Source organism: Crotalus tigris, unplaced genomic scaffold, assembly GCF_016545835.1.
Source record: "Crotalus tigris isolate CLP2741 ecotype Arizona unplaced genomic scaffold, ASM1654583v1 scf7180000019642.961951, whole genome shotgun sequence".
NCBI lineage: Eukaryota > Metazoa > Chordata > Lepidosauria > Squamata > Viperidae > Crotalus > Crotalus tigris.
In genome coordinates, this window is record NW_024097636.1 from 724,746 (window position 1) to 751,661 (window position 26,916).

At 34.1% G+C, this 26,916-nt stretch overlaps 1 protein-coding gene across 4 annotated transcripts in view; it reads left to right on the forward strand.

Moving 5' to 3' along the window:
* The window catches only part of IQGAP2 (IQ motif containing GTPase activating protein 2), a 123,150-nt gene that overhangs the window by 90,177 nt on the left and 6,057 nt on the right, over positions 1-26,916 (forward strand). For all 4 annotated transcript variants that reach the window (XM_039364043.1, XM_039364045.1, XM_039364044.1 and 1 more), the window contains 18 exons: positions 17-107; positions 2,863-3,024; positions 4,079-4,221; positions 6,167-6,337; positions 6,979-7,062; positions 7,679-7,750; positions 7,965-8,034; positions 9,019-9,227; positions 11,578-11,727; positions 12,718-12,881; positions 13,271-13,495; positions 15,960-16,100; positions 16,392-16,476; positions 18,974-19,206; positions 19,643-19,775; positions 22,086-22,188; positions 23,307-23,448; positions 25,582-25,669. In XM_039364043.1, coding sequence (XP_039219977.1) covers positions 17-107; positions 2,863-3,024; positions 4,079-4,221; positions 6,167-6,337; positions 6,979-7,062; positions 7,679-7,750; positions 7,965-8,034; positions 9,019-9,227; positions 11,578-11,727; positions 12,718-12,881; positions 13,271-13,495; positions 15,960-16,100; positions 16,392-16,476; positions 18,974-19,206; positions 19,643-19,775; positions 22,086-22,188; positions 23,307-23,448; positions 25,582-25,669 — 2,466 coding nt within the window. The remainder of the gene's footprint in view (positions 1-16; positions 108-2,862; positions 3,025-4,078; positions 4,222-6,166; positions 6,338-6,978; positions 7,063-7,678; positions 7,751-7,964; positions 8,035-9,018; positions 9,228-11,577; positions 11,728-12,717; positions 12,882-13,270; positions 13,496-15,959; positions 16,101-16,391; positions 16,477-18,973; positions 19,207-19,642; positions 19,776-22,085; positions 22,189-23,306; positions 23,449-25,581; positions 25,670-26,916) is intronic.

Genomic DNA, 26,916 nt, shown 5'->3' on the forward strand with positions numbered 1-26,916 from the left:
TCTTTGTTTTAACCAGGAATCTCATGATGATTCATCCATGCTTTGGCTAAATGAAATACAGAAAGGAATTGATGATGCTAACAGAAACTTGGAAGAGGCATCAAAATGTGAGAACTCATTTGAATCATTATATTAAGCCCTGCATCTTTTGCAGTCACTACTAGATTTATTATTGACTTCAGCATGCCTTCTCAAATTAATCTTCTATCTTGGAACGTATTTTGGCAACTTGATTGTTGAAAGAATAGTACTTAATGTGCAACATCTTGTAACAGATGTGAGCTTCTAAAATGATTTCACAATTTCACTTCAATGACCTCCTGAATTTGAGAATTAGGCAATCAGTGACTAATAGTCATTATGACTATATACACCCTACAAGCTATGTGTGGTTCTCACCACCAATTGCTACAGAATGTGTGTGGAAAGATTATTTTGCATTTTAAACTTAAGGACTTCTCATAGACATGTATTTGGCCACTTTAGGAACAGGATCTGGATAAATATCAGATGAGAACAAAAAGATACAGAAAAATTTGTGGAGGGTTTTTTGGCTACTATCTAGTTGATCTTCAGGATTTTGCAACCAAGATTTGATAGCCATAATCAAATGGGTCTTTAGAAAAGAGTATTAAATAAATAAAAAGGAACTAAAAATTGGTCTTTAAGGTCTCACGTATATTACTGATCAATTGAGAGCTGAACAAAAAAAAAATGTTTTGCTGAGAACTTGCTGAGTATGTAGATGTTTTTCACAGTTCCCTATTAAACAGACAAATACCTGTTAAGAATCTTGCTCAGCATTAATTAAAATACTTATTATACTTAGCATTGATGTTCAATTACAATTACAGTTCATTATAATACTGCATATATTGAAGGAAACCACCTTTTATTTGTAAGTGAATTAATTGATTACCTGAAATCATATAGTTAACAAAATATTTGCTATGATAATTCTGAAAAGCTTCACAAAATGGCTTTAAATCATGTCATAATATGAGAAATGCAAATTGTTGTTAAGTGGACTGCATCTGGGCTGCAAAAATTTAAATGATAATTTGATGATGACCAAAAGCTACAATTCTCTTATCTCTGCCTTTCCCTGGTGCTTGTCTAGATTGTTACAATCTAAATACAGAAAGCATGGTATTATGTGCATTAAGCATAGTTGAAAAAAAAAGTCTAAGTAATTTGTAATTTTAAAATATGCCAGTTTACATATGGTGGTGGCATATCCGTGTTCTTTGTGTTAAAAGGTGAAAGAGTGCATAATGATAAGCAATAAAGATACAAATACTGTTTGTAATACCTTAAGACAGGAATTCATTCCTCTGTTCTTTCCTGAAAAATGAAGCCGTGGACTTTGAAACTAAATATTTATATTCTTTGGGAACTTTGTTCCCAATGTTCCAAGCCAAATGCACTCCTAAGATGTTACATTCTGGAATGTAAACAACCTGTAAATACTTTGCATCTCAACCTTTTTCTATGCAATCTTATAAAATGGTCACCAGAAATTAATAGGATTTCTTGAGTGGGAAATAAATATCAAATCCAACATTAAAAATGAAAAATAAGTTGCCAAAATTTGAGTCTCTCAAATTTAAGAGGAGAAACTCTTGGGCTGAAGCAAGCTATAGAGCCTTCTTAGTATCTTATACTACTTTAGAACAGAAGAATGAGGAATTTCAAGGTTCCAACTGCCCTCCCTCCCTCCTCTTGACAATTATTGCTTCACCTAGAAAACCAGCACATCTGGGAAGAATCTGGAGAGAATCCCTTATCTTGATTAATTCTCTTTTCAGTGTGTGAAGGAATATTAAATACTGCTTTGTTACCTACATTCTGGAATGAGTTCATGAAAGGCTGTGTACCATATGGTGTTTCTAAATGTATAGTTCAGAAATGTCAAATTTAACGGCATAGGACTGCACGTAGTCACTTGAAAATCTTGGATGTATTCCCCAGAACCCTTTCAATAGTTATCCTGAATTGTAATGTGTTACTTTGAATGTTTAATGTAACAGAAGGGAAGAACAATTAAATACTTGGAAAGTAATTGCATTAACAATATTTAATTATAATGTATATTAAAATAAGCTAAATATAGCTTTTGTCACAGGCCCTGTCTTTGCCTTGCATATACCTAGTTTATACTATAAATCTGGCCAAAGATCTTTGTTCAGTGTTATATGCAGTTTCATGGCAATTTATCACCCAGATTTTCACAGTCATTAATAAATGCTTCAGTACATTCATATATATGTGTACACATTCATGCACAAAACATGTTCCCATTTAATTTTATATGTTAAAATTAGATTTATAATAAAATCAAATTAGTCTTTGAAACTAATGTGTAAACCTTCTCATTGGTTGACATGAATTGGAGTAGAAAGTTAATGTACCACCATCCTATATTAATCTGTAGTTGGTTTTGTGCATCCTTTTCAACCCTTGCTATGCCATTCCCCCCTCTTACCCTTCCTGATCCTCCCCGCACTCCTATGCACTCCCTTGCTTCCTCCTCCATCCACAGCAGCCACTTACCTGTCTGTGAGTTTCAGCCTTTCAGCAGGAAGGTGCCTCTTCCTAACACACATAGGATTCATTTAACAATGACAATTATTATTGTAGGAATTGCCATAGCCCATTACAACTGCATCGCTTAGCAATGGAATTTTGATCCCAATTGCCACCGTAAATCGAGAACTGCCTGTAACTTAATATTATTGCTTTTCTCTTTAAAAAGGTAGACAACCTTTAATATGGGGATGGGAGGGTGCAGAAAGCAAAAAATTCGTATAAGATATTGTGGGAAATGTACGATACTAATACTTCATTGATTCTACTCCTTAGTGGCTATTGGAATATGTATGATAAACCAGTGTTTAGAAAAAGGTGATTCTGCAACGATCATCACAATTTTACAGTCGCCTAATTTCAGTCTGAAAGCTGTTCCAGAATGTGCTGAAATCTACTATGAACATTTGCAGGAAGCTAAGAGTTTAAAAACCAAAGGTATTGTTGTTTGTGCCATTTTACACAGCACAGGAAATATATAATGTTCCTAAGGTACCCCCAGCACTCTACTTCTGTAAATATTTCATTAAACATTTGTTGAAGATAAATCATGTGTTTGCTGGCCTTGAAACAAGTCGAGTCCAGGAGTATGACTCAAAATATTTATTGAAGTTTTTCTGGATACTTTGATTTAATGAGTGCCATATGCTAATTCAATATAATTTGTTCCATTAAAGTCCTGATTTAACTGAAAATTAAAGAGATTTTCTATATGCCTCTGGAGCTGTTCCTATCTGAATTATCTTTCAGAAAGGCTTGGTCTGGCTTGTATTCTATAATATATTTGTTCCTACCCATTTTCATTTCTGTGTTATTGCCCACAAATTGCATACATTTTCGTGCTTTCTGTGCGAGGTATTTGAATGATGATCCTATGGTGGAGAAACTTTTCTTGCTGTTTAAACAGGAACTGTATTATTGGGTCAATCAGTGAGTCACCAAGCCCAACATCCTGTTTCTTTCTGTGACTGATTTACTTCCCCTGAAACATCAGGGACAAGTAGTAGAAAACAACAATACAAACCAGCTCTTATTTTCAAATCAGCTCAACTCTCAAAGTATGCACGAGATGCGAGGCTAAGTGAAATGTGTTTAGCAACTTTGAGGTAAATTCTTTTGCACTTGCAGAAAAAATTGCAGAAAGAATATGTATTTATCCATGCAGATACATACACAGAAATGCCTTATTAGTTTTATTATTTGATGGTAATAAAAAGCCCCTTTCGATGCTTTGTATATTTATCTCTTCCCTCAAAAGGCCCTTTGTGGAGACTTTGTAACATACCATTGGTCAACAGAGACCTTACTCCCAATTTTTCTAATGGGAGACCTAATTCTTCATTCTGTCTTATCAATTTATGGAGTGGATTGAGTTTTTGTGCCAAGAAAAAGATTTTATACATTTTTCTTAAAGTATAAAATAGAGACTTAGAATACATTTATGTGTTTCAGCAACATGTAACCAATAAAATATTGCTTCCAACATGTTTAGAACCTGATGAAGGCCCATGGATCAAATTTTTAATTCAAGATAGCTATGATTATTATTTCAATGAAGAAAGTGAAGAGGGTACATGTGCTCCTCCTGAAGGAATTACTCCCAAAACATCCTGGCTCACTGGGGAAGAGATTCAGGTAAGATGTTGTAGACAAAATAGTTACTAGGGATAAAAAGCAGAGGGAGTGTTGGCAAATACTGGAATGATCAAAGGATGAAATGTACAAATAGAATGATGTATTAGGATCAGACAAATGCTGTGGACATAATTTACTTGGACTTCAGCAAGGCATTTGATAAAGTAGATCACAAACTATTACTTGACAAGATAGAAAAATGTGGGGTAGACAGCATCACCAACAGATGGATCTGTAACTGGCTGACCGGCCATACTCAGTGAGTGGTCCTCAATGGAACCACATCTACATGGAGGGAAGTGTGTAGTGGGGTGCCCCAGGGCTCTGTTCTGGGCCCAGTGCTCTTCAATATCTTCATCAACGATTTGGACGAGGGGATAGATGGGGAACTCATCAAATTTACAGACGATACCAAGCTGGCAGGAATAGCCAACACTCCAGAAGACAGGCTTAAGATACAGAAGGATCTGGACAGACTTGAACACAGGGCACTATCTAACAAAATGAAATTCAGTGGGGGAAAAAGCAAGGTTCTACATTTAGGCAAGAAAAACCAAATACACAAGTATAGTTTAGGGGGTACCTTGCTCAATAGTAGTAACTGTGAGAGGGACCTTGGAGTCCTAGTGGACAATCACCTAAATATGAGCCAGCAGTGTGCTGCAGCTGCCAAAAAGGCCAACACGGTGCTAGGCTACATTAACAGAGAGATAGAATGAAGATCATGTGAAATGTTAATACCACTTTACAATGCCTTGGTAAGGCCACACTTGGTCACCATGATGTAAAAAAGATGTTGAGACTCTAGAAAGAGTACAGAGAAGAGGAACAAGGATGATTAGGGGACTGCAGGCTAAAGCATATAACGAACGGCTGCTGGAATTGTGTATGTCTAGTTTAATGAAGAGAAGGACGAGGGGGGACATGATAGCAATGTTCCAATATCTCAGGGGCTGCCACAAAGAACAGGGAGTCAAGCTATTTTCCAAAGCACCTGAAGGCAGGACAAGAAGCAACGGGTGGAAACTAATCAAGGAGAGAAGCAACCTAGAACTAAGAAAAAACTTCCTGATAGCTAGAACAATTAACCAGTGGAACAACCTGCCTCCAGAAGTGGTGAATGCTCCAACACTGGAAGTTTTTAAGAAGAGACTGGACAGCCATTTGTCTGAAATGGTATAGGGTTACCTACCTGAGCAGGGGGTTGGACTTGATGACCTCCAAGGTCCCTTCCAACTTTACTACTACTACTACTACTACTACTACTACTACTACTACTACTACTACTACTATTACATAATTTTTTCCACTTTCCATAGGATTTGAAGTAAGATTTCTATTTATATTTTATATTACTATGTTAATCTTTAATTATTGGTGCATGTTATATTTTGTGAATAATTATCAAATAAAAAGAAATTCTGTTGTTATTGCCATAGGCATTCTCAGGAAAAAAGAGAGTCGGGGCGATGCAGTAGTTGTTGGTATAGCAATGGGGTAACTTAACTTCTAGTTCCTCCTCAGCTTCAGAAACTTATTTGGTTACTGTACTTTGGAATGATGATTTAGTGTCAGACCACTCAGCTTTAGGAATTTTGGGGTAGGGAAAAAGAGAAGAGAGTGTTACGTATATCACCTTGAGCTTCTGAATGAAAAACAGAATATAAATATAATCAGCTAGTCAATCAGTTACTGAGGGTTACAAATATCAAAATGAAAATAATTATAACCACCACATATTTAACAGTTTTTATTTAATATTCACAAATGCTTATTTTCAAAAATATTCCAAAGAAGAAGCTAAAAAATACTCTATATAATATAATCTATATAAATTTGGTCAGGTTGGATGGAAGGTATAGTGTAGTTAACTGTTGAAACAATATGGATTTTGTCAAGTTTCTTATGTTTTGACTATCTCCTTAACATTATCTTTTTCTTGTAGAAAATTGTCAGTGAGATCACATCAAATTATAATAGAGAACAATTATGGTTTGCAAATGAGGACCTGATCATTCAGCTGCAAGCTAAAGCAAAGGGATTTTTAGTCAGAAAAAAATATAAAGAAAGAAAAACATACCTCCAAGCCCAGGAGCCATCAGTGATAAAAATACAGGTAGTATGCATCTAGTATTGGATGGATAATAACATAATGAAGAGTATTAACAAATACAGTACCTGTGTTCCCTCTTTATGTTTTCCAACACTCCAACATGTCAGTACAGATAAGGTTTTCTTGTAAATGTACAATTAATGGCTACAATTAAAGTTCTGTTTTTAATAATTAAATTAGGGATCTTATCCTGTGAAGTTTTACCAGGCACATGTAACAACCATCTTTAGTCCCTAAACTTGTCTTGCCAAAAAGAGATACTTACTGTTTTTGCAATGTGACATATATTCTGTGCTATACATTCTGTGGCAGCTGAAAAACAATCTGTGCATATATTTTAGTGACCAATTTTGTAAGATTTTTTCCATTTGGAATAATGAAGTAGAAAACTAAAATAAAGCTTACTATAAATGATTGTTGGAAAACATGTTTGCTATCACATTTTAATAGTAGTACACTTCTGTATTCCTTCTAAGAGTGCAATGTACTGTAGGTTTTTATCTGAAAAAGAAAAAAAAATATCCATTCTGAAATTTGCAAGTCAAAAAACAGAAAGTATGGCAACTTCACTATGCTTAGAGAAGGTTTACAAACAATTTAGTATTAGCCATATTGCTAATACATCTTGTGTTTTAAATAAACAGGCATTTTGGAAAGGGTATAAACAAAAGAAAAATTACACGGAAAGACTTCAGATGTTGCAGACAAATGTTGCCTCAGTTATCAAGGTAAAAATATCTTGTATATAATGAATTATAAAACTAACTTCGGGATGATGTATTCTTGCTGTTGTCCAGCGGCTATGGCCTAATAATCTCTGAATTCCTATATTTTACTTGTGTACATCTGAAATGTTTCAACTACTTTTAAAAAACAATCTATTGTAAATGTGACAAGTATTCTGCAGCTTGTGACACCTTTGTAGTTGCCCAGTGAAGCATATGGGATGAAGTCACTGATGAAATGTGAAAGATTGGAGAAATTGGGCAAGAGCAAGTTTAATTATGCCTGTTAGTTACTTTTAAAAAATAGAAACCAGTCATCTGACTGCTTTTCATCGGGAATTTGTATAATTGTGTAAATGGAACTGTGGAAATCTCATTTGAGATTTGAAGCCAAATGTGATTAATTATATTTATTGGGCTTGGAGGTTGAAAGAAGAGAATTTGCACTGGCTTAAGGGCAGTGAAGCTATTTCTTATTCACATCTTAATGTGAGATATAACACACAGGCATATTCGAACTAATAAAAATAAAATGCTAATAAAACTAACAATATGCTAAAAACAAAAATGTTGTTTAAATATTGATCATGTAAATATTTTTAAATTATTTAACTTTTAGATTCAGTCATGGATCAAAATGTGGTTAGCAAGAAGAGCATACAAAGAACGGATACAATATTTCAAAGATCATGTAAGATTTTTCTCTTTTTTGTTCTCCTGTTTAATAGTTAATTGCTTACAACAAATTATCCCTATATCATAGGACAAAATAAAGACAGAAAATTAATAAGATTGTTATGAACACTATCTGTAATATACCATGAGAGCTATGAAAGATATTTGCAGCCAGTTTATTACCCCCAGGTAATAATTGTAAACATATATATTATGGGTTTTTTTTTCAGAATGAAGAAATTGTGAAAATTCAAGCATTCCTTAAAGCAAACAAAGCTAGGGAAGATTATAGAACATTGAGTAAGTACTGAATAATATTTTCTCAGTATACACTATATAAAGGAATTGGATGCCGTAATTATAACAAAATGATTGTTCCCAGTTCTACTTTTCCTTTTTATCTGATATCGATAAAGATATTGATGTTCTAAAAGCTGTGTGATCAGGATAATGGATTGCATAAGGGCCAATAAACTTTCAATTCAGACAAGATATAGACGGTGCATTTCTCCAGCAGAATGGTGCCTTGTCTGTCCTGGAGAGGTCTGCACATGCCCTACAGAAGCAGGTTCACAGTTTGGGAGTGGTCCTAGATCCATTACTGTCACTAGAGACTCAGGTGGCCTTGACAGCATGGACTACCTTTTATTCATCAGCTGCTTTCCCAACTGCAAACTTACCTGAGACTACCTTGCAACAGTTGTTCATACTCAGTTATTCAAAACACTGTTTTTAATTTTTAAAGCCCTAACTGGCTTAAGGGTCAAGTTACAATACTTTCTTCCATGTGTATCTACCCAGACTTAAGGTTGTCTAATGAAACCTTCCCTCAGGTCTCCTAAACAAAAGAGGAGAGATGGACTTCTACAACGGCAAGAGCTTTCTCTGATGTCACCCTATTTATAGAATTCTCTCCTCACAGAGACTTGAGTTAACAGCCACATTAGTATCATTTTGGTGACAGGTGAAAACTTTTCTGTTTTCTCAGGCTTTTAAATTGTATTTCAATTCACATTCTTTTAGTTTTTGAATATCCACTATGCTGTTGCCTAGATTACATGGTGTTTTATTTTGTGTTTTATGTAATTTTATATATGTTTTTACTCTGATTATATATTCTTAGTATGCTTTATTATAAACTGCCCAGAGATCTCTAGCTTTTGGGAGCTTAACTTTTTAAAATAATAAATAAAAGAATGTTTTAAATAAAAGTGTTTTGACTGCCAGGTACAGTTTGTTTAGAAGTGAATGCTGTAATTTTTAATTTGTTCACTTTATTTATAGCTAGTTCTGCAAATCCTCCTTTGAATGTCTTGCGCAAATTTGCTTATCTCATGGATCAGAGTGATTTAGATTTTCAAGAAGAGCTAGAAGTTACAAGGCTAAGGGAAGAGGTGGTCACCAATATCCGATCTAGTCAACAGTTAGAAAAAGATTTGAACTTAATGGATATTAAAATAGGATTGCTGGTTAAAAACAGAATAACATTGCAGGTTAGTGAACATAATGTTTTCATAATTGTAATTAAAATTAGGTTTGCTTTTTCCTCTTCTTTTTATTATGTGTTTTTATTTGCCCTTTAGCTTGTAAACTTGTAGCCTGGGACTGTTTTGTGTGTTACTGATTTCATGCAAGTAGTCTCTGATTGAATATTAAAATTTCTCTGAAATAATATTATTGCTTATTATGTATTGTTATTATGTTTATTAACATTGGTTAATAGTTTCCTGACAAGGGTAGTTGTGAGATCTCTCTGGCTTTCCAGAGAATTCCAGAAATGGATACATCTGTAATACAGTAAGAAAGACTGTAAACATTTCTACCTCTGCTTCTGGATTCTTTTTTGTTAAAAGATAATAATAATAATAAGAAGAAGAAGATTGCACAGACTGACTACAAGCAGCGGCATGACAAAGTAGCAACAATGGTGCATTGGAAGATCTGCAAAAAATATCATTTGCCTGTAAGCAAAAACTGGTGGGATCATAAATAGAGAAAGTCATAGAAAATGATAAAATTAAACTGCTCTGGGACTTCAGAATTCAAACAGACAAGCACCTGCAACATAACACCCCAGACTTAACAATTGTCGATAAGAAAGACAAAAAAGTCTGGATAGTGGATGTGGCAGTGCCTGGAGACAGCAGAATAGACGAGAAAGAACTGGAGAAGATAACAAAATACAAAGACCTACAAATAGAAATAGAAAGACTGTGGCAAAAGCAAGCAAGGGTAGTACCAATAGTATAGGCTCCTTGGGTGCAATCCCAAAACAACTGGAGCACCACTTGAACACCATTGGCATTGACAAATTCGCTATTAGTCAATTGCAAAAGGCGGCCTTACTAGGAACTGCTTCCATCCAGCGACGATATCTGTAATACCATCAGACATCCACATCTGCCTATCCCAGGTCCTGGGTAAGGACTCGATAGATAGACAAAATGCCAAATCCAGTCTGTACATTAGGCTGACTGTGCGATGATCCATAATAATAATAAAGTTGGAAGGGACCTTGGAGGTTGTCAAGTCCAGCCCCCTGCTCAGGCAGGTAACCGTATACCAATTTGGACAAATGGCTATCCAGTTTCTTCTTAAAAACTTCCAGTGTTGGAGCATTCACCGCTTCTGGAGGCAGGTTGTTCCACTGGTTAATTGTTCTAACTGTCAGAAAGTTTCTCCTTAGTTCTAGGTTGCTTCTCTTTTTGGTTAGTTTCCATCCATTGCTTCTTGTCCTGCCTTCAGGCGCTTTGGGAAATAGCTTGACTCCCTCTTCTTTGTGGCGGCCCCTGAGATATTGGAACACTGCTATCATGTCATGTGCAGTTGTGGATGCACCTCTTGATCAATCACAAAGACAGAGATGTTATTTGAGCTTAAATAAGTATCTAGAATATTTATCACAATGAAGCCTCATTGTATGCATCTATCAGTAGCAACAGACAAATTTTTGGTCTGGACTTCAACTCCAAATAGTTGAATTTTGCAGTCAATTTCTGAAGCAATCCAGATAACTGACCTAATCTAGTTGTATCATGTAATGGCAGTAATATAAATTGACATGGTTAACATAATTTCTTAAATTACATATCTACCCTGATTACATAATTAATGCACATTATGTAAATTACATCAACTTACGTCCATTTGCATTTAACAGACATTCACCTTCACTGCCTGAGAATACCTCTCTTAGTTCCTGCCAGATTTGCTGCCATGAGGTTTTATATTTTTAACATCATTTTCTAACTGAAAAAAAATGCTGGGAGCATTTGGGAACTGGCATGCTGCAGAGAAGCATCTTCCACCATCCATGCATATGCACAAGGCCTCAAATGTGTCTTGTAAATCTTCTTAAATAAGTGCACAAAAACCAGAAGTTAATTGGAAAATATACTAACCTGTCAGGAAAAAAGGGCAAAGTACTGGTAAGGGGCAATAACATTCTGTTAAATAGATGCTCTGAACATTTTTGCACTTAGAAGATATATCAAAATTACAAATGCACTCACCAAACTTCAAGTTTAGAAACCCAAGGATGATTGTGTCTCTTCCTCTTCTCAATTGCCAGATTTTATTTAAACTTTCTCTCATAAGAAATTGTATTTCTGTTGCTGGGGCTTAGAGCCAAGCCAAGGTCTAAGCACTGAATCGCTTCTTTTTCAGGAATTGCTTGATAGATTTTTGTCATAGTGGTTTTATTTTTGTAATTGATCAGGTACTCATTGCCATACTATGAACTTCTCTCAAAATGCTAAATTGAAATGAATTTGACTGTAATAGCTAACTTTTATTTCTACCAAATATCCAACTTGAAGTGTTCACATGGCTTTCATTTTTCAGGATGTTGTGTCACATAGCAAGAAGCTGAACAAAAAAAGCAAAAACCAGCTGCAAGAGATGGTAACTGGAGAAAAGCAAGGCATCAAAGGCTTGAGCAAAGAGAGGAGAAAAAAACTGGAAGCCTATCAACACTTGTTTTACCTTCTTCAGGCAAGTAAACAGTAACTGAAAATTTATAATATTATAAATTATGCATTATAGAGGATCATAGATGTCCTTTTTTGTTGTCTGTGGCTGTAGCAGTTTTTGAAACAAAATCAGTTGAAATCAATCTGAATAAACCTGGTTATAGTGTAATCCAGCTGTCCAGTCCTTTACACACAGAGAGAGACACATACACACTCACTCATGCACTCTCCCCTTCAATTCCCTCCAACCTCATGCACAACCTTGGAAAGAAAATCTTGTGCAGCCAGCAGCTACCACACAAAGGGCCATGCTGGGCATATTTGGTCAGCAGCAGGAGCAGGAAAACTATGAAGAGCAATTCAGACAGCCGGGGCTATGGAGTTCAGGGGCCAAAAGGAGATAGGCAGGTAGGCTGCCGACCGCCTGAATTTTGATCACATGAGGAGTGCTGCAATGGCCGTAACTTTGGGAAATGGTCATAAGCTGATTTGATTTAGTGGTTAAGGCACCAGGCTAGAAAGCAGGAGGTTGTGAATTCAAGTCGCACCCTAGCCATGAAATCCAGTGGATGACATTAGCCTAGTCACTTTCAGCCAACTCATCTGAGGGATGTTGTGGAGAAAACAGGCAGAGGAAGGTGTGCTAGATATGATTGTCACCTTGGGTTATTTGTAAAAATAAAGGTGGGATATAAATAAATAAAATTAAATAAATAAATATTAGTCCCCTGATTATAAGGTATAATGGTTATAAGATCGATGGTTGTATGTAAAGGACTAAGGCTAAGTGAAAAGACTGCATTAGTTTAGCACAATATATTTTATGTCAGTAATGTATTAATTTTGATTTCTAGTCTAATGGTAACACTTTTACAAGAGAATTTTCAATCATAAGTACAAATATATTTTTATATATTAAGAACAGTTTAGATTTCTCATAAGTAAATCAATAGTCTGTTGAAAAATACATATGGATGTTCCATTTTATTAACTCTTAATATTTTTTACACAGACTAATCCAACTTATTTGGCAAAGCTCATTTTCCAGATGCCCCAGAACAAATCCACTAAATTTATGGATACAGTTATCTTCACACTATACAATTATGCTTCTAATCAACGAGAAGAATACTTACTTCTGAAGTTGTTTAAAACTGCTCTAGAAGAAGAAATAAAGTATGCATATTACTTCCCTTCACTTTTTAATATTTGTTTGAGTATGCACAATAGAGAAAAACTTAAATTTCCTTTAAACTTGTGTAGGGAATATAATGGGTTTTTCGTGGCTGGGAAAATGGGAAGTTGTTTCTCCTTGCTCAATATACGATGCTTGCATCACACTAAAGCAGTTTTAAGGATCAGGCTGTAAACTTCAGCGGAAATGATGTGGGTTAATTGAGTAGATTTACATTTATATTTCAAAATGTTCCTTCATCTAATTCTTGCATTAAATAGAATAGTTTTGCAAAAATGTGATTCATTAAAAAAAGCTCACTACAATAGCAAAAATATGGATTTGATGTCTGAAGTCAAAATATAAATGTTGCTAATTTTCTTTACTGCAGTTCTAAAGTAGATCAGATTCAGGATATTGTCACAGGAAATCCTACTGTCATAAAAATGGTGGTTAGCTTCAATCGAGGTGCACGAGGGCAGAATACATTGCGTCAGCTGTTGTCATCAGTGGTAAAGGACATAATGGATGACAAATCCCTAGTCATCAATACAAGTCCTGTGGAAGTGTACAAAGCATGGGTAAACCAGCTGGAAATGCAAACTGGAGAGGCCAGGTCAGTACACAACAAATGAATATAACTGATTTTTTTTTTTTTTTTAGTATCTGTAGGTGCTGTTGCAAAATTTGGGATGAAAGAGGAAGATTATGACAGAATAGATGACAAACAGCAAAGAATATTGGTTACTCGTAACAAATGAAATTATTTGAATTGAATTCCAATATATTTGAAGAATCCTAGAGTGGAGAAGATTATATTAAAACAGAAAATCAGAGTTTCTCAACTTTGGCAGCTTGAAGATGGGTGGACTACAACTCCCAGAATTCCCCTGCCAGCTAGGCTGGGAGTTGAAGTTCACCCATCTTCAAGCTGCCGAGGTTGAGAAACACTGCAGTAAATGATTAGGAAATCTATTTGGGGTTTTTCAATTTTAGTTTTCGTTAGGCTCTGAAAAAATAGTGACATTAAATTAATGTGATGATTTAAAATAATAATAATAATAGTTGGAAGGGACCTTAGAGATCATTGAGTCCAACCCCCTGCTCAAGCAGGAAACCCTACACCATTTCAGACAAATGGCTGTCCAGTCTCTTCTTAAAAACTTCCAGTGTTGGAGCATTCACCGCTTCTGGAGGCAGGTTGTTCCATTGGTTAACTGTTCTAATAGATTGCATTTATTTAATCTCAAAAGGTCATAAAATGGCTAAATGACAATCATGCAACACATTCAAAAACAATGGCCGTGCAATCTATGTAAGTTATGAAAAGTAATCTTTGACTTGATAGATTGATTATATGCTTTCAAAGCATTGAGGATGAAGTAAACTAGATCACCAAATCAATGGAGTACAAAATCTTTGGACATTTAAAAAACTATTGTTATTTGAATGAAATACTTAAAGACAGCAGTGTTTTTACATACATTATAGCAATAGCACTTAGACTTATATACTGCTTCACAGTGCTTTACAGCCCTCTCTAAGCAGTCTACAGTCAGCCTATTGCCCCCAACAATCTGGGTCCTCATTTTACCAACCTTGAAAGGATGGAAGGCTGAGTTGGTCTTGAGCCACTAAACATTGAATTCTTGGAGTGAGCAGTGACTTAGCCTGCAGTACTGCGTTCTAATCATGGCTCTTATGTATTTAATATTATTATTTTCAAATATGGAACTTAACTTTGCTATACTTGAAGGCTTCCCTGTTTCTGCTGAATGAGGCCCTTCTGCCCCAGAAGAAAGATTTTAAAAATACAATAATTTCATTTAAAAAGCTTCATTTGTTTGATATATAAAAATGAAATATATCTGACTAGACTGATTCACAGCTATTATAATAAGGATGATGTGTTTGATACTCATTCTGTTAAAATGAATTACAGGGCTTATTATATGTAAGCTTTAGATTCATCCTAATTGTGCCCTTTATTGCATAAATAACAATATTTAGTCATTCTGTTTTAGAATACTTGAAGGGGTCTCAATATTTCTTTTTTTTCCTGATTTTTAAAATATTTTTTTCTTCCTAAGTACAGATAGTTCTCAACTTACAACAGTTCATTTAGTGACCGTTCAAAGTTACAACAGCACTGAAAAAAGTTACTTATAATCATTTTTCACACTTATAACTGTTGCAGCATCCCCATGTTCACGTGATTTATGTTTGGATGCTAGACAACTGGTTCATATTTATATGATGGTTGCAGTGTTTCGGTGTCATATGATCCCTTTTTGCAACCTTTTGACCAGCAAAGTCAATGGGGATGCCAGATTCACTTAACAACAGTGTTACCAACTTATCAACTGCAGTGATTCACTTAACAACTGTGGCAAGAAAGGTCATAAAATGGGGCAAAGCTCACCTAGCAAATGTCTCACTTAACAACAGAAACGTTGGGCTCAATTGTCGTAAGTCAAGGACTACCTGTATAGTAATCAATACTGTGCTATGTTTCCTGGAAGGGTCATTACAATTTTGGACCTCATTAAAAAGATTAAATAAGATAAAAAATTTAAATGTTTTAAAATAGATATGCATATATGTGCATATGTATCTTGAAATTCATGGATGATGTGAGAATGTGTTTCCATTAAAATTATTATTTTCCTATCAAAATAGTATAGTTTGAAGTATAGTTCAGTGTTTTAAATAATCAGAAATATTGACAGCTTATATTTAGTGATAATCAGCTGACATATAGGTTATTTCAGTGTTTTGGATTTACCTTGTACACTTTGGCATATTGGGCTCTTAATATTAAAAACGATGGAATAAAAATTCCATTGAAAATAAGATGTAATTAAAAAAATTGGATTGGTGGTAGAATCAAATGCATCAAATGTATGACATGGCAGTACATAGAAAAATAACATTTTAGTATTGTTAAAATAAGCTATGATGCAAATAATTATAACCAATTCAGCAAATTCAGTAAGTTATGAAGTATAACTTTTTAAAATGTTCAATAAAATTAATTGTTCTGTGCTCTGTAGTTTATCATTTTCTTCTCTTTTTTGTAGCAAATTACCCTATGATGTAACAACAGAACAAGCCTTGACACACTCTGAAGTAGTGAATCGACTAGAATCGTCAATTCAGAGTCTTAGAGCAGTAACAGATAAAGTCCTTGCCTCCATATTCTCATCTCTGAACTTAATGCCGTAAGTGCAAGGACCTCTGAAAATGTTGGTGGAACTTTTACATAAAAGGCAAAGTTATTTTGTAATTCCTCGGAAGTATTTACATCTCTATAACCAATCCCATTCTTTAGATTTAAAAAAACCATTCATAATGTATTTTCTTTTTTACTTTTGGGATATGTCATCTTGTTTTGTTTATTTCTGAAGTATTTAAATGCAATGTTTTGTTTTTCTTTTTTGGTTGACTTAAATATATTGTTTTTCATTCCAAGTTTCCACTTTTTTTTCTTTTTCATCTGTTTTTGCGTGTAGTTATGGATTGAGATATATAGCCAAAGTTCTGAAGAACTCACTTCATGAGAAATTCCCAGATGCAACAGAAGATGAGCTGTTAAAGGTAGATTTGCGAGGATGATTCAATAGCTTCATTGTACTTTCTAAGTATACGAAAGGGAATTTATTTATTTGCATTGGGGTACAGAGTAACTTAGGAGAACCAGGACAAAAATACAGTATGATATTTCTATCTGAAAACTGATTTCTTAGATAAAGATCAGTAGTACTCAACTTTCTTTGATAATACATCATGGGTGGGCCATATCATTCATGTTAATAGGGTGTTTTTAAAATTACTGATTATGCTTTTATTTATATGTAGTATTGCAGTTAGGTGTTTTAGTAAAGTATATTTCCTAGATCGCAGAATATAAGTAAATGTAATCAGTTACAAATAATAATTGCAATTTTCTGTGTTAGAGTATTTATTTCTCTCTTTTTCAAACAATATTAAAACTATTTTAGGCCTACAGTACTGGATATGTGTGTCTTCGTCAAAATGGCAGGAAATGCCTGCTAATTTTTATCAGTTGTAAGTAAAGGGAGATTTGGTGCAGGATTTAGTAGTCTTTAACAAAAAGCCATAACATATTTTTAACTTTGTTTTTATGTCCAGTTTAGCTATAAATCTTTAAAAACAGTTTATTACTCTAATTACAGTAATGTTGGAACAAATTAATTTATTTGTCTTGGTTTGAAAATGCTTATATAAAGTGGCAGTGATATTTTATCCAGCCTAGAAAGCAATAGGCCATGCAAAATATTTGCTTCACAATAAGGCATTTGCCTGAATGTGGGAAGGGTTCAAAAAGAGAAGAGTGTTGAGCTTGCAATTTCCCCAACTTTATAGCTACTATGCGCTCTGGAGGGAGGATAACTTGAATGCAACTGTAGCTCTCCATATAATTCAAGATCCAGTCTGAGTTCTCTGATCACTCAAGTGGGGCTTTTGTTGCTTCAATAACTCTTTTTGTTTTGCTTTTGTCTTTGGTGCCTTTGAGTGAGTGTTGATTAGTCCCTGCAGTTTTCTTGGCAAGGTTTCTTTGGGGAAGGGGTTTGCCTCCTTCCTAGGATTGAGAGTGAGTGATTGGCTCAAAGTCACCCAGCTGGCTTTGTGCCTAAGGCAAGACTGAAACTCCCAGTCTCCCGTTTCTAGTCTGATGCTTTAATCATTACATCAAATTGGCTCTTGCTCTTCTTTAGGCAGTCTCTAATATTGCATGATTAAAGAGGTAAAAAGTTTCTTTCAGCTTTATTTATTTATTTATTTTTGTCATAGTGAAGATATTGCTTGGTGTCAAGTTGTTTTTCCCAAAACTTTAAAATGCGTGTCTTATTATACTCAGCATATGGACATTTAAGGCAATGGAAAAGAGAAAGAGAAAAATGGAACAAAATGTTTTAACTTAGACATCTCCCCCCCCCCATGCTGTTGCACTACTCTGCCAAAGAAAGCTGTCTTATTTATTAGTGTGAAGGGGGGGGGGAATGAAAGTCACTGAGTGTGTATTAATTACTACACTTTACAGTCTATTTTTTTATCACAGTTTGGAAAGGCAAGGCTTTTACATAAAATCAGAATGACTAACCACACTTCCAGTAATTTATTTACATGTGACTATTTTGACAAAATGCAACTATCAATACATCTACTTAAAATATTTATTCATCATTATGAAAGTTTTAATTGAAAAGGAAGATGAATTTAAGAGTCTCCTCTGCTCATCCCAGCATAAAGAGAGAAAAAAATGCCTTAGTTTTTCATCTTGTCAGTCTTCATTGCCAACTCCAGCTGCAGCCAATCCTGAAGATTCGTCCCCCATAAATGTTTGAGTGGTAGATAAACGTGTGTACGTGTGTAGATATATCTGTCAGGATTTGAGAAGGAAAGAACCAACAGGATTAAGAAAAGAGGAAAAGGAATAAATAGCTATACCAAGAAAGGAAGGAAGGGAACAGGATGCAAATAAGGAGAAGGAAGTGGGATAAATTAAGAGAAAAAGAAGAAAAGAGAAAAATGCTTTTGGCATTACAAAAAGAGTTAAAATTCAAATGGTTCCTCTCATGCAATTGATGTTGAAAGGATCTATGATTTTCAGTAGGTTATCTCATCCATTAGCACCTCCTACCCATTCACATGCAATGTCTTATAAACAAAATGTTTATAAGATATTTATAAATCTCCCTTCTTGCATGTAATTATTGGGGGGAAAGAATTCATTTTCTTAATTAGGTACATCTTCATTCTTATAAAAATATCTATAAACAATTGCTGAAAATATTGAGAATGTTTATTTCCTAACTAGTATGAGAAGTATCATACTATTGTAAGTATGATAATAAGTCATACTAAGTATTACACTATACATAGGTATCAGTTATATCTTCAGATAAGTGATGTAGTTGTGCACATTATAGGTTTGATCCAAACCTATTGGATTTTATCTCTGATATTCCCTCTCTAGCTTGTAGTATTTAACCAATTGTTTAAGAAGTAGGGTTAAATATATGAATAAATATGCCAAGTAAAAGTATCTAAAAGTGTCTTTCCCCAATAGATTGTTGGAAATCTCCTGTACTATCGGTTTATGAATCCAGCTATTGTTGCACCTGATGGTTTTGACATCATTGATATGACAGCTGGAGGACAGATACATTCTGATCAGAGGAGAAATTTAGGTTGTGTAGCCAAAGTCCTTCAACATGCTGCATCAAATAATCTCTTTGAAGGGGAAAATGCTCATCTCTCATCAATGAACAGTTATCTATCCGAAACATACGAGAAATTCAGGTTTGTACTAATCTAAATATGGGTGTGAATTGAAAGTATCTCTTCTACACACTTACTTTATATTTTTTGTATAAAAGGCTTTTCTTTTTCTTAACGTTCATTTATTTTCGTAACATTTCATTTTCTTAACATTCAACATTCAGATTCTGCATTCTTGTTAAAGCTGAGCCAGCATCAGAATTTTCTCAGGAGTAATTCAGATCTTGCAGGAGCACAGCACTTCTCTGCTGTTCATTGAAGCAGCCCATCTTTTTTTTCCGGCTTTTCCATGAATCTGAAAATAATTAAACTACTATTGACCCTTTTAAGTTAATGCTAAGAAGAAAATGTATCTTAAAATGCCTTTTCTCCATATAGAGTTAGAAAACTTTAAGCAATTGGATAGTGGTGGCATATATATGTAGTGTTCTGAAACTCTATTCTTTTTCCACCTTAGAAATTTTTTTCAAGCAGCATGTGTGGTTCCCGAACCTGAAGAAAAATTCAATATTGATGAATATTCTGATATGGTGACTCTTAGTAAGCCAGTAATATATATATCTATTGAAGAAATTATCAACACCCATTCAGTAAGTGCATACAAAAGAAAGAAAAGTTTTAAGTTTTGGGCACTGTGAAGCTGAAATGTAAAATGTATAATTTAATAATAGAGACAAAATATTTTCTTCCTATTGTGATAACCTGAAGATTTGAGCAAATATTTGGAGACTTTAATAAGAAATCATTTCTTTAGGGTTCTTTTAAGTTAAGAAATGTTCAAGAGTATTCGATAGATTTTCATAGAGAAAGTGAATTGTGTTTGTTACTTTCCTTTTTCTTAGTGTTAACAAAGATAATCAGTGCATATAACAATTGTTGGGAGAAGGGGCAGGAATTCTTAATAAAAATTTTTGAAAATAGAACAAGTCACCTGTTTATACTTTTAAATTTTTGTATAATCTATTTCATACAGATTGGAAAGGGATTACAGTTGGATAGCAGACTTTTTATCTCTTTTTTATACTTCTTCAGAATGTTAATTTTAAACAAGAGCTGTTACATATGTACAAAGAAATCTTTAAAAAGAATGAAAAGGGTTTCATACGTAACCATTAAAACCATGCTTTATTTAAATATTCCAAGAAGAATATAATGGACAACCCAAATAGGAGAAAACTGGAATTGCAGTGGTGCAATAGGACATCTAAAATCTAATTTCAGATCTCCCTTTTACTCCTCCATAAAATGTTTCTGGTTCTCTTAGTTTTTTCCTGTTTGCAACATAAAAATATGATATAATTTAATGACTAAATATTTGACTTCCTGAAGAATTAGAAGTATTCAGATTTAATCATCAGAGTTCTGAGTTTAATGCCGTAGGCAGATAATTTAAGTTTAGGGCAACTAGATTTTGTAAAATTGTAATGGTATGATATTCAGAGCATGGCCATGCTTAAATATCAAATTTGAGAAATGTTAAATAATGTGATTATTTAATGGAAGTTATGTATTATCATAATCTTCCTTATTTCTTACACCTCAAGTAAAATTACTGATTGCAGGCAGACTAATTAGAGGAAATAAATTTGGATGATCATTCTCTTTATATTTATCTATAAATTTCTTTTAAGGATGATATCTTGGACTTAGTTGAAAAAACATAATTGCATTTCTAATAGTTATTTATGGCTGTAGATATAGTTCCTCTGATAGTGCTAATACTTGCTGACTGTAGGAAAAGCATGGTTGAAAAGTTAATGCAGCACATTTTTTAAAAACATTTGGTTGAGATTATTGTTTAAACACTTGAAAAGCATAATACATTTTAACTGCTTGTTGACCTTTAACCTTTTTTTTTAGTATTCTTGAGTTTTAAACCATGTTGATTAGTTTCCTGAAACTGAAATACGTAATATTTTTATAGTAATACATTTGGAATTTTACAGAAATCCAGAGAACATTTTGTTTTTTAGAACAATGATTTTTAAAAACATTATTATGAAAAATAAGCAAAAACATTCCCATAATAGCAAGAATGAAATGTTGCAAATCATATTGAACAAAATAATCCTCCACTAAAGAGAGGAAGAGAATAACTTCCCTCCTCCTCCCATTTTTTTTTTCTGTAGGGCTCCTAAGTTCTTATAGGATCATGCTGGGGACAATAAAAAAATTACCCTCTCACAGTTTATTGGCACATAGCTTCTTCTGCCAGCAGATGTCTTTCAAAATCCATTAGTATTCTCAACTATGAAATGAGGTGTTTTGTAGGAGCAATAGATTTGTAATAGAGAATTGGAAACCATTAAATAGAATCCTCTCTCAGTGAATTCTTCAAATCAAACATTTGATGTTGGTTTCATTGACTAATAATTTATTTGACTTTTGTGCCAAATATCTTTAGGATTGTGACAATTCTCTTAACCAAATCCAATTAATATGAACATGAACATAGTAGCGTTACTTTAAAAATTCTATAGTCTTTTTAGATGAAGAGCACATTTTTGCATATACAATAGCAGCTTTGAATAACAAATTATTGGAGTAAATTACAATTCAAAAATTAAGAATCTATTTTATGACTCTTTCTTCCCTGTACATAAATTCTTCCTGTTGTTTGATTCCTAAAATAGCATTGAAGAGACATTTCAGAATGGGATGATTTATTTCCTATCCATGTGAAATAATTTCTTCCATATGAATATGAGTTTTGCATTTCTCTGGATGAATACAATTTACTTCTACTATGTCTCCTGAAATGCTTTTTTATGATCCCTTTTGGTTTTGTGATTATTTCCATTTATATTATTATCATTCTGGTTCTGTTATGTATTTAAATAGTTTATTAGTATGTGGAAACATCAGATTTGTAGTTTTAACAAGTATAATCTCATTTACAGCTATTGTTAGAACATCAGGATGCCATTGCTCCAGACCAAAATGATGTCTTAAATGAACTCTTGCAAGGGTTGGGGGAAGTTCCAGATGTAGACACTTTTCTTGGTAAGAAAATGCAACAAAACCCACAAAAAGGCAACTAAAAGATTGGATATAACCTGTGCATCGATTTAAAACAATATATGTTAAACTAGACCAATATTTTTGTTTGAGTTAAAACAGGATTTTTGTTTATTTGAAAATGTATTTCCTTCCTTTGCAATGGAAACTGCATAATTATCCATACGTACACACATACCCTTGAAAACACAATGTTCTGAACACAATGACATGATCTCAATCAGAGAATTACCATATCAAAATGGACTGAATGCATATATTTTCCTAACAGTGTAACTAAGATATTGCCCAAGTGGATATATGGCCATGTTTGTTGAAATAAAGTTCAGAATGAATAAAGAGAAGGTTGTGAGGTGGTCCACTTTCTACTCAGGGTTTGGTTTGGGAGCCTGGTTAGCAGCAGAACAAGATATTTGTCCTCTATATCTGTAGATGGTGATTCAATGTAATCAGTAGGTTCATCTTCCTTTCTATCAGCATATGATTTTAGGTTCATTTTTTTAAAAAAAATCTGGTATTTTGCCAGGTCAAAAGAATATAAGCTTCATATGTGCATATGTGAATATGAAAATAAAAAGTTAATGCGAGAATTGATCACTAGAAAAAGCACAGGTGCATTTTTGTAAGCTGTTAAATGTCTTTGTAGATAATTCAGATTCTTAGTTAATAAAGGTGAAAATTGTATTTTTTTTTCACAAATCTCCAATAACATGTCATGTGTGAGAACTATCATGGAAACTCCAGTATCTTGTGTGTAAGCTAGTCAATCCTTTCACAAAAGCAATCCGCAGAGTGACTTGTTTTAATCAGAATAGCATATAGCATACAGTCAGAGCTGTTTATAAATTTCTTATTTCTTGTATTCCCATAACTTTCTATAGAACAGAATAACATGTTTGAGTAATTGAACTACAAATATACTTCATGTAATTCATACACAAAATCTTCCTGAATTGTTGCTCTCATTGAAAAGTTTTTTAAAGTAAGCACTATCTGTGCAGTGTTGTCTTTCTCTGTTTTTGTTCTGACCTTTCATATTTTTTTAAAAAAACTTCATAAACAAAAAGTTAGAAGCACTAATGTTTTTTTTTTTCTCTCTGCAGGGGAAGGAGCTATTGATCCCAATGATCCTAACAAGGAAAATACTTTAAATCAGCTTGTTAAAACAGAAATTTCTCTTTCATTGACCAAGAAATATGATTTACGAGAAGGGGAAGAACAAGACATTAAGGGCCTAATGATAAAGTATGTTTTTAAAATATGTGGTATTTAAAAGGCTTTTGTCAATGAATCATAATAATTACTAATAATTCCTTTCTGCAGTGACTGAAAAACTTTTTGCATGCTTTAACTACATGATGAGATGTTAGACCAGTGGTTCTCAACCTTTTTAATGCCACGACCCCCAACCGGTCGTAAGTCGAGAACTACTCAACCGGTCGTAAGTCGAGGCCTATTCAACTGGTGCAGCACCGTTTGCAGAATGGGACTTTTGGTGGGCTCAGCAGGGCAGAGACAGCCTGGACAATTCCTATTGGCTTTTGAAAGCCAATAGAATTAGACTCTATTCAAAAGAGTCTATTCTATTGGCTTTCAAAAGCTAATAGAATAAAAGGGAGTAGCACAGCTAAGGAAAAGGGGGAAAAAATGGAAGACTGCATTGTTTGGCGACCCCCGTGAAATGGTCGTTCGACCCCAAATGGGGTCCCGACCCATAGGTTGAGAACCACTGTGTTAGACAGTAATAAATATATGTGCCTGTATGTGTATGAAAACTTTATTTAAGCCCAATAGGCAGTAGGTTTAATACTGAGTTTTATAATCATTCTTAAAATCATAAATGCACAGTGAGACACATTTAGAAATTTTCTTAATTCCTGTCATGTTATTAAGTGCAGTGTTGAATTTGTATGATGGTATTTGGCTGCATCTCTAAATTAAAATGCTATTGGAAAGTTTGTGGAAAGAACACTGAAGTGGTTTCATGATAAGGTTACATGAAAAAGACACTGAGCAGCAGGAAATAGATTAGATTTTCAGGAAACCAGAGGAAACATCTGCCTTGGATTTGTATAGTTAGAAATATTTAAAGTACTCTTTTTTAAAAGGCACACATTCCCGTATTCTGTGGGAATATGATGAAAATTAACTTCTACTTTTTATGGTCTGCTGCCATTTAGTTCTTAGTAGAGAAGGAGTTTCACTTCATTTCTAGGTGTTGTGATTGATTTGTCTGTCTATGTTCTATCTACGTGTGGAGTGTGCTTTATAGAGTCTGGGAGCATAAATGCAGCACCTGTTAGCAATTACTACTTTTTCCTGGGATCTAAACAGCTGCACCTTGCAGCACCTGCACAATCCTGGGAAAAGATACAGTTGCCTTAAGGAATTGCAGAGGCCTAATTTGTATATGTATACACAGTATATTTCTGTATGATAATCAAGAATATAATATTGGATAAAAAAGAGTGAGCTTTTGTAATCATAGACTATGAAATAATTTCATAATGATATTTGCTGCAAAGGAAATCAGAAGATTCTATTTTTTCTTTCGTTTTGCACTTCTTTCTTTGCTGTTTTTGTTCATTATTAGTATATGTTGGTTCTTATGCTTATGTAAAACTTTTAGTTTAAAATTACTTTAAAAAAGAATATTATTTTACCATTTCACTCCAAAATTATTTGCCAGATGTAACACATGTAGGAGACAGAATTACACCCTTACTCTTAATCTAAGGTATTTCAATATGAGGCCTTTTCATTAAAACCACAGTGAACAAACTGTGCCATTCTTAAAAAGCATGAAAAGTGCAGTTCATAAACAAGTGAAGGAAAAAGCACTATAGGTGGTCCTTGAGTTACAACCACAACTGAGCCAAACACTTTGGTTGCTAAAAAAGAAAGTTATTAAGTAAGTCATACCCCAGGGAATTGTCCAGGCAGTTCCAGGAATTAATGTTCATTTGAAGGCTCATACATACTTTTCCAGAGAAGATGCTACAAAAATAAATCAACATAAAGCCACAATTATACAAGAATAGATTGGCTTATGGTAGTTTGAAAATTTATCAGTGTTGAAAGTGCTTGCCATCACTTCTAGATTTCATTTTGTAATTCTTTGCCTGGACAGGTTGCATTCCCACATGCCTTCAGAGACCCATACCTCTTTTTTTGATTATATAGTCACATTTTTCATTAGAGTTAGTGAGCTCTCCCACTAAGTATTATATAGTAATCCTCAGGGAGGATGCATACTTGTATGGGAAGACTCTATTGATATAGTGAGAATTATTTCTGAATAGATATCTATATATAAAATACTGTAGCAGTTTTTAATAACCATCTATTAATCACAATTTCTCTGGCTTTTTCATTAAGAACAAAAAGGCTAATTATTGATATAATACAAGCTCAGCCTGGGGAGTCACTTGCAAAAATTCTGGAAACACCAGCCTCTGAACTTCAGGTAACCATACCATTTTGTATGAATCTGAACATTTCAATTCTCAAATAATATTATAAAATATAAATAAGCGAATATATTCTTAAAGTAGCTATCTCCATTCTGGAGAATAATTGAATAACAAGGTATAATATGTGTTCATTGGGCCCTATTTCCAATAGATTATCACTCTTGAGTCTTTCTTCTTCTTTAGTTTAGAAGCTAGGATACTGTGATTAGTGCAGGATGGTTCCCTAGACCCAATAGCTTATCCTTCCCTAACCTGATGTCTTCCAGATATGGTGTACTATAGAACCAGTCAGCACAGTTTCAGACCCTGCTGGCTGGAAATCATGGCTAGAGTCTCTCTGATCTCAGAAAATTGGAATATCACTATTTGTTTCTCTAGCAAGAGGCTTCTCCTTTATGTGGTTGGATAGAAAAATGAAAAAAATGTTCTGAGAAAATGTCAGTAGCTGCATCAGAGTATTTATGTTTTCATGTTTTTACATGTTGCTCTTTATAATCTACAAATATCACTGTAAGAAAATAGATGTCAAAATGCTGTAGTCATTAAGATTTTGGATGAGGACTGAGAAGACTCTTAATGGAAACTTAACCATGAAAACTCACTGGATGAGTTTGAGCCAGTTATTTTCTCTCAAGCCAAATTACCTCCCAGTGTAATTTTTGTGGGATAGAATCAAGAGAAGTCCATATGTAAGTTGCTTTGAGCTCTTTAAAGAAAGATTTAGAGAGATGTATTGCTGGAGTACTATCCAATATGGAAACATTTGGAGGAGGAGGAGAAAGTATCTAGAACAGGGGTGTCAAACTGCCGGCCCGTGGACCGGATGCGTCATGCTGAAACTGCACCCACCCCATTGCTGGCAATGGGGGGAAAGTCGCAATACGTTGTGACATGTCATGTGACATTGAGAGTTTTACACCCCTGATCTAAAAGAATGGTTACAAAGGAAATGTTGAAGAGATTGGGGAGTATTAGTAAATTCTTAACCACTACGCTGGTTTCCTTACATGTTATATATCTGTCTGTTAGGAAATATTTGTGCTGTAATAATAGAAATGAAAATATCTCTTGCCTTAGGTTTGTTTTTTAATTCACTTGTTAAAATGGTTATTCTTGGTAAGGAAACCAGTGTAGTAGTTAAGAACTAAGAACTAAAGCTAGGCATTCCGGATTCAAATCTACCATCAGCCATAAGAACTCACTGGGTGATTTTTGATTAGTCATTCACAGCCCAACAAGC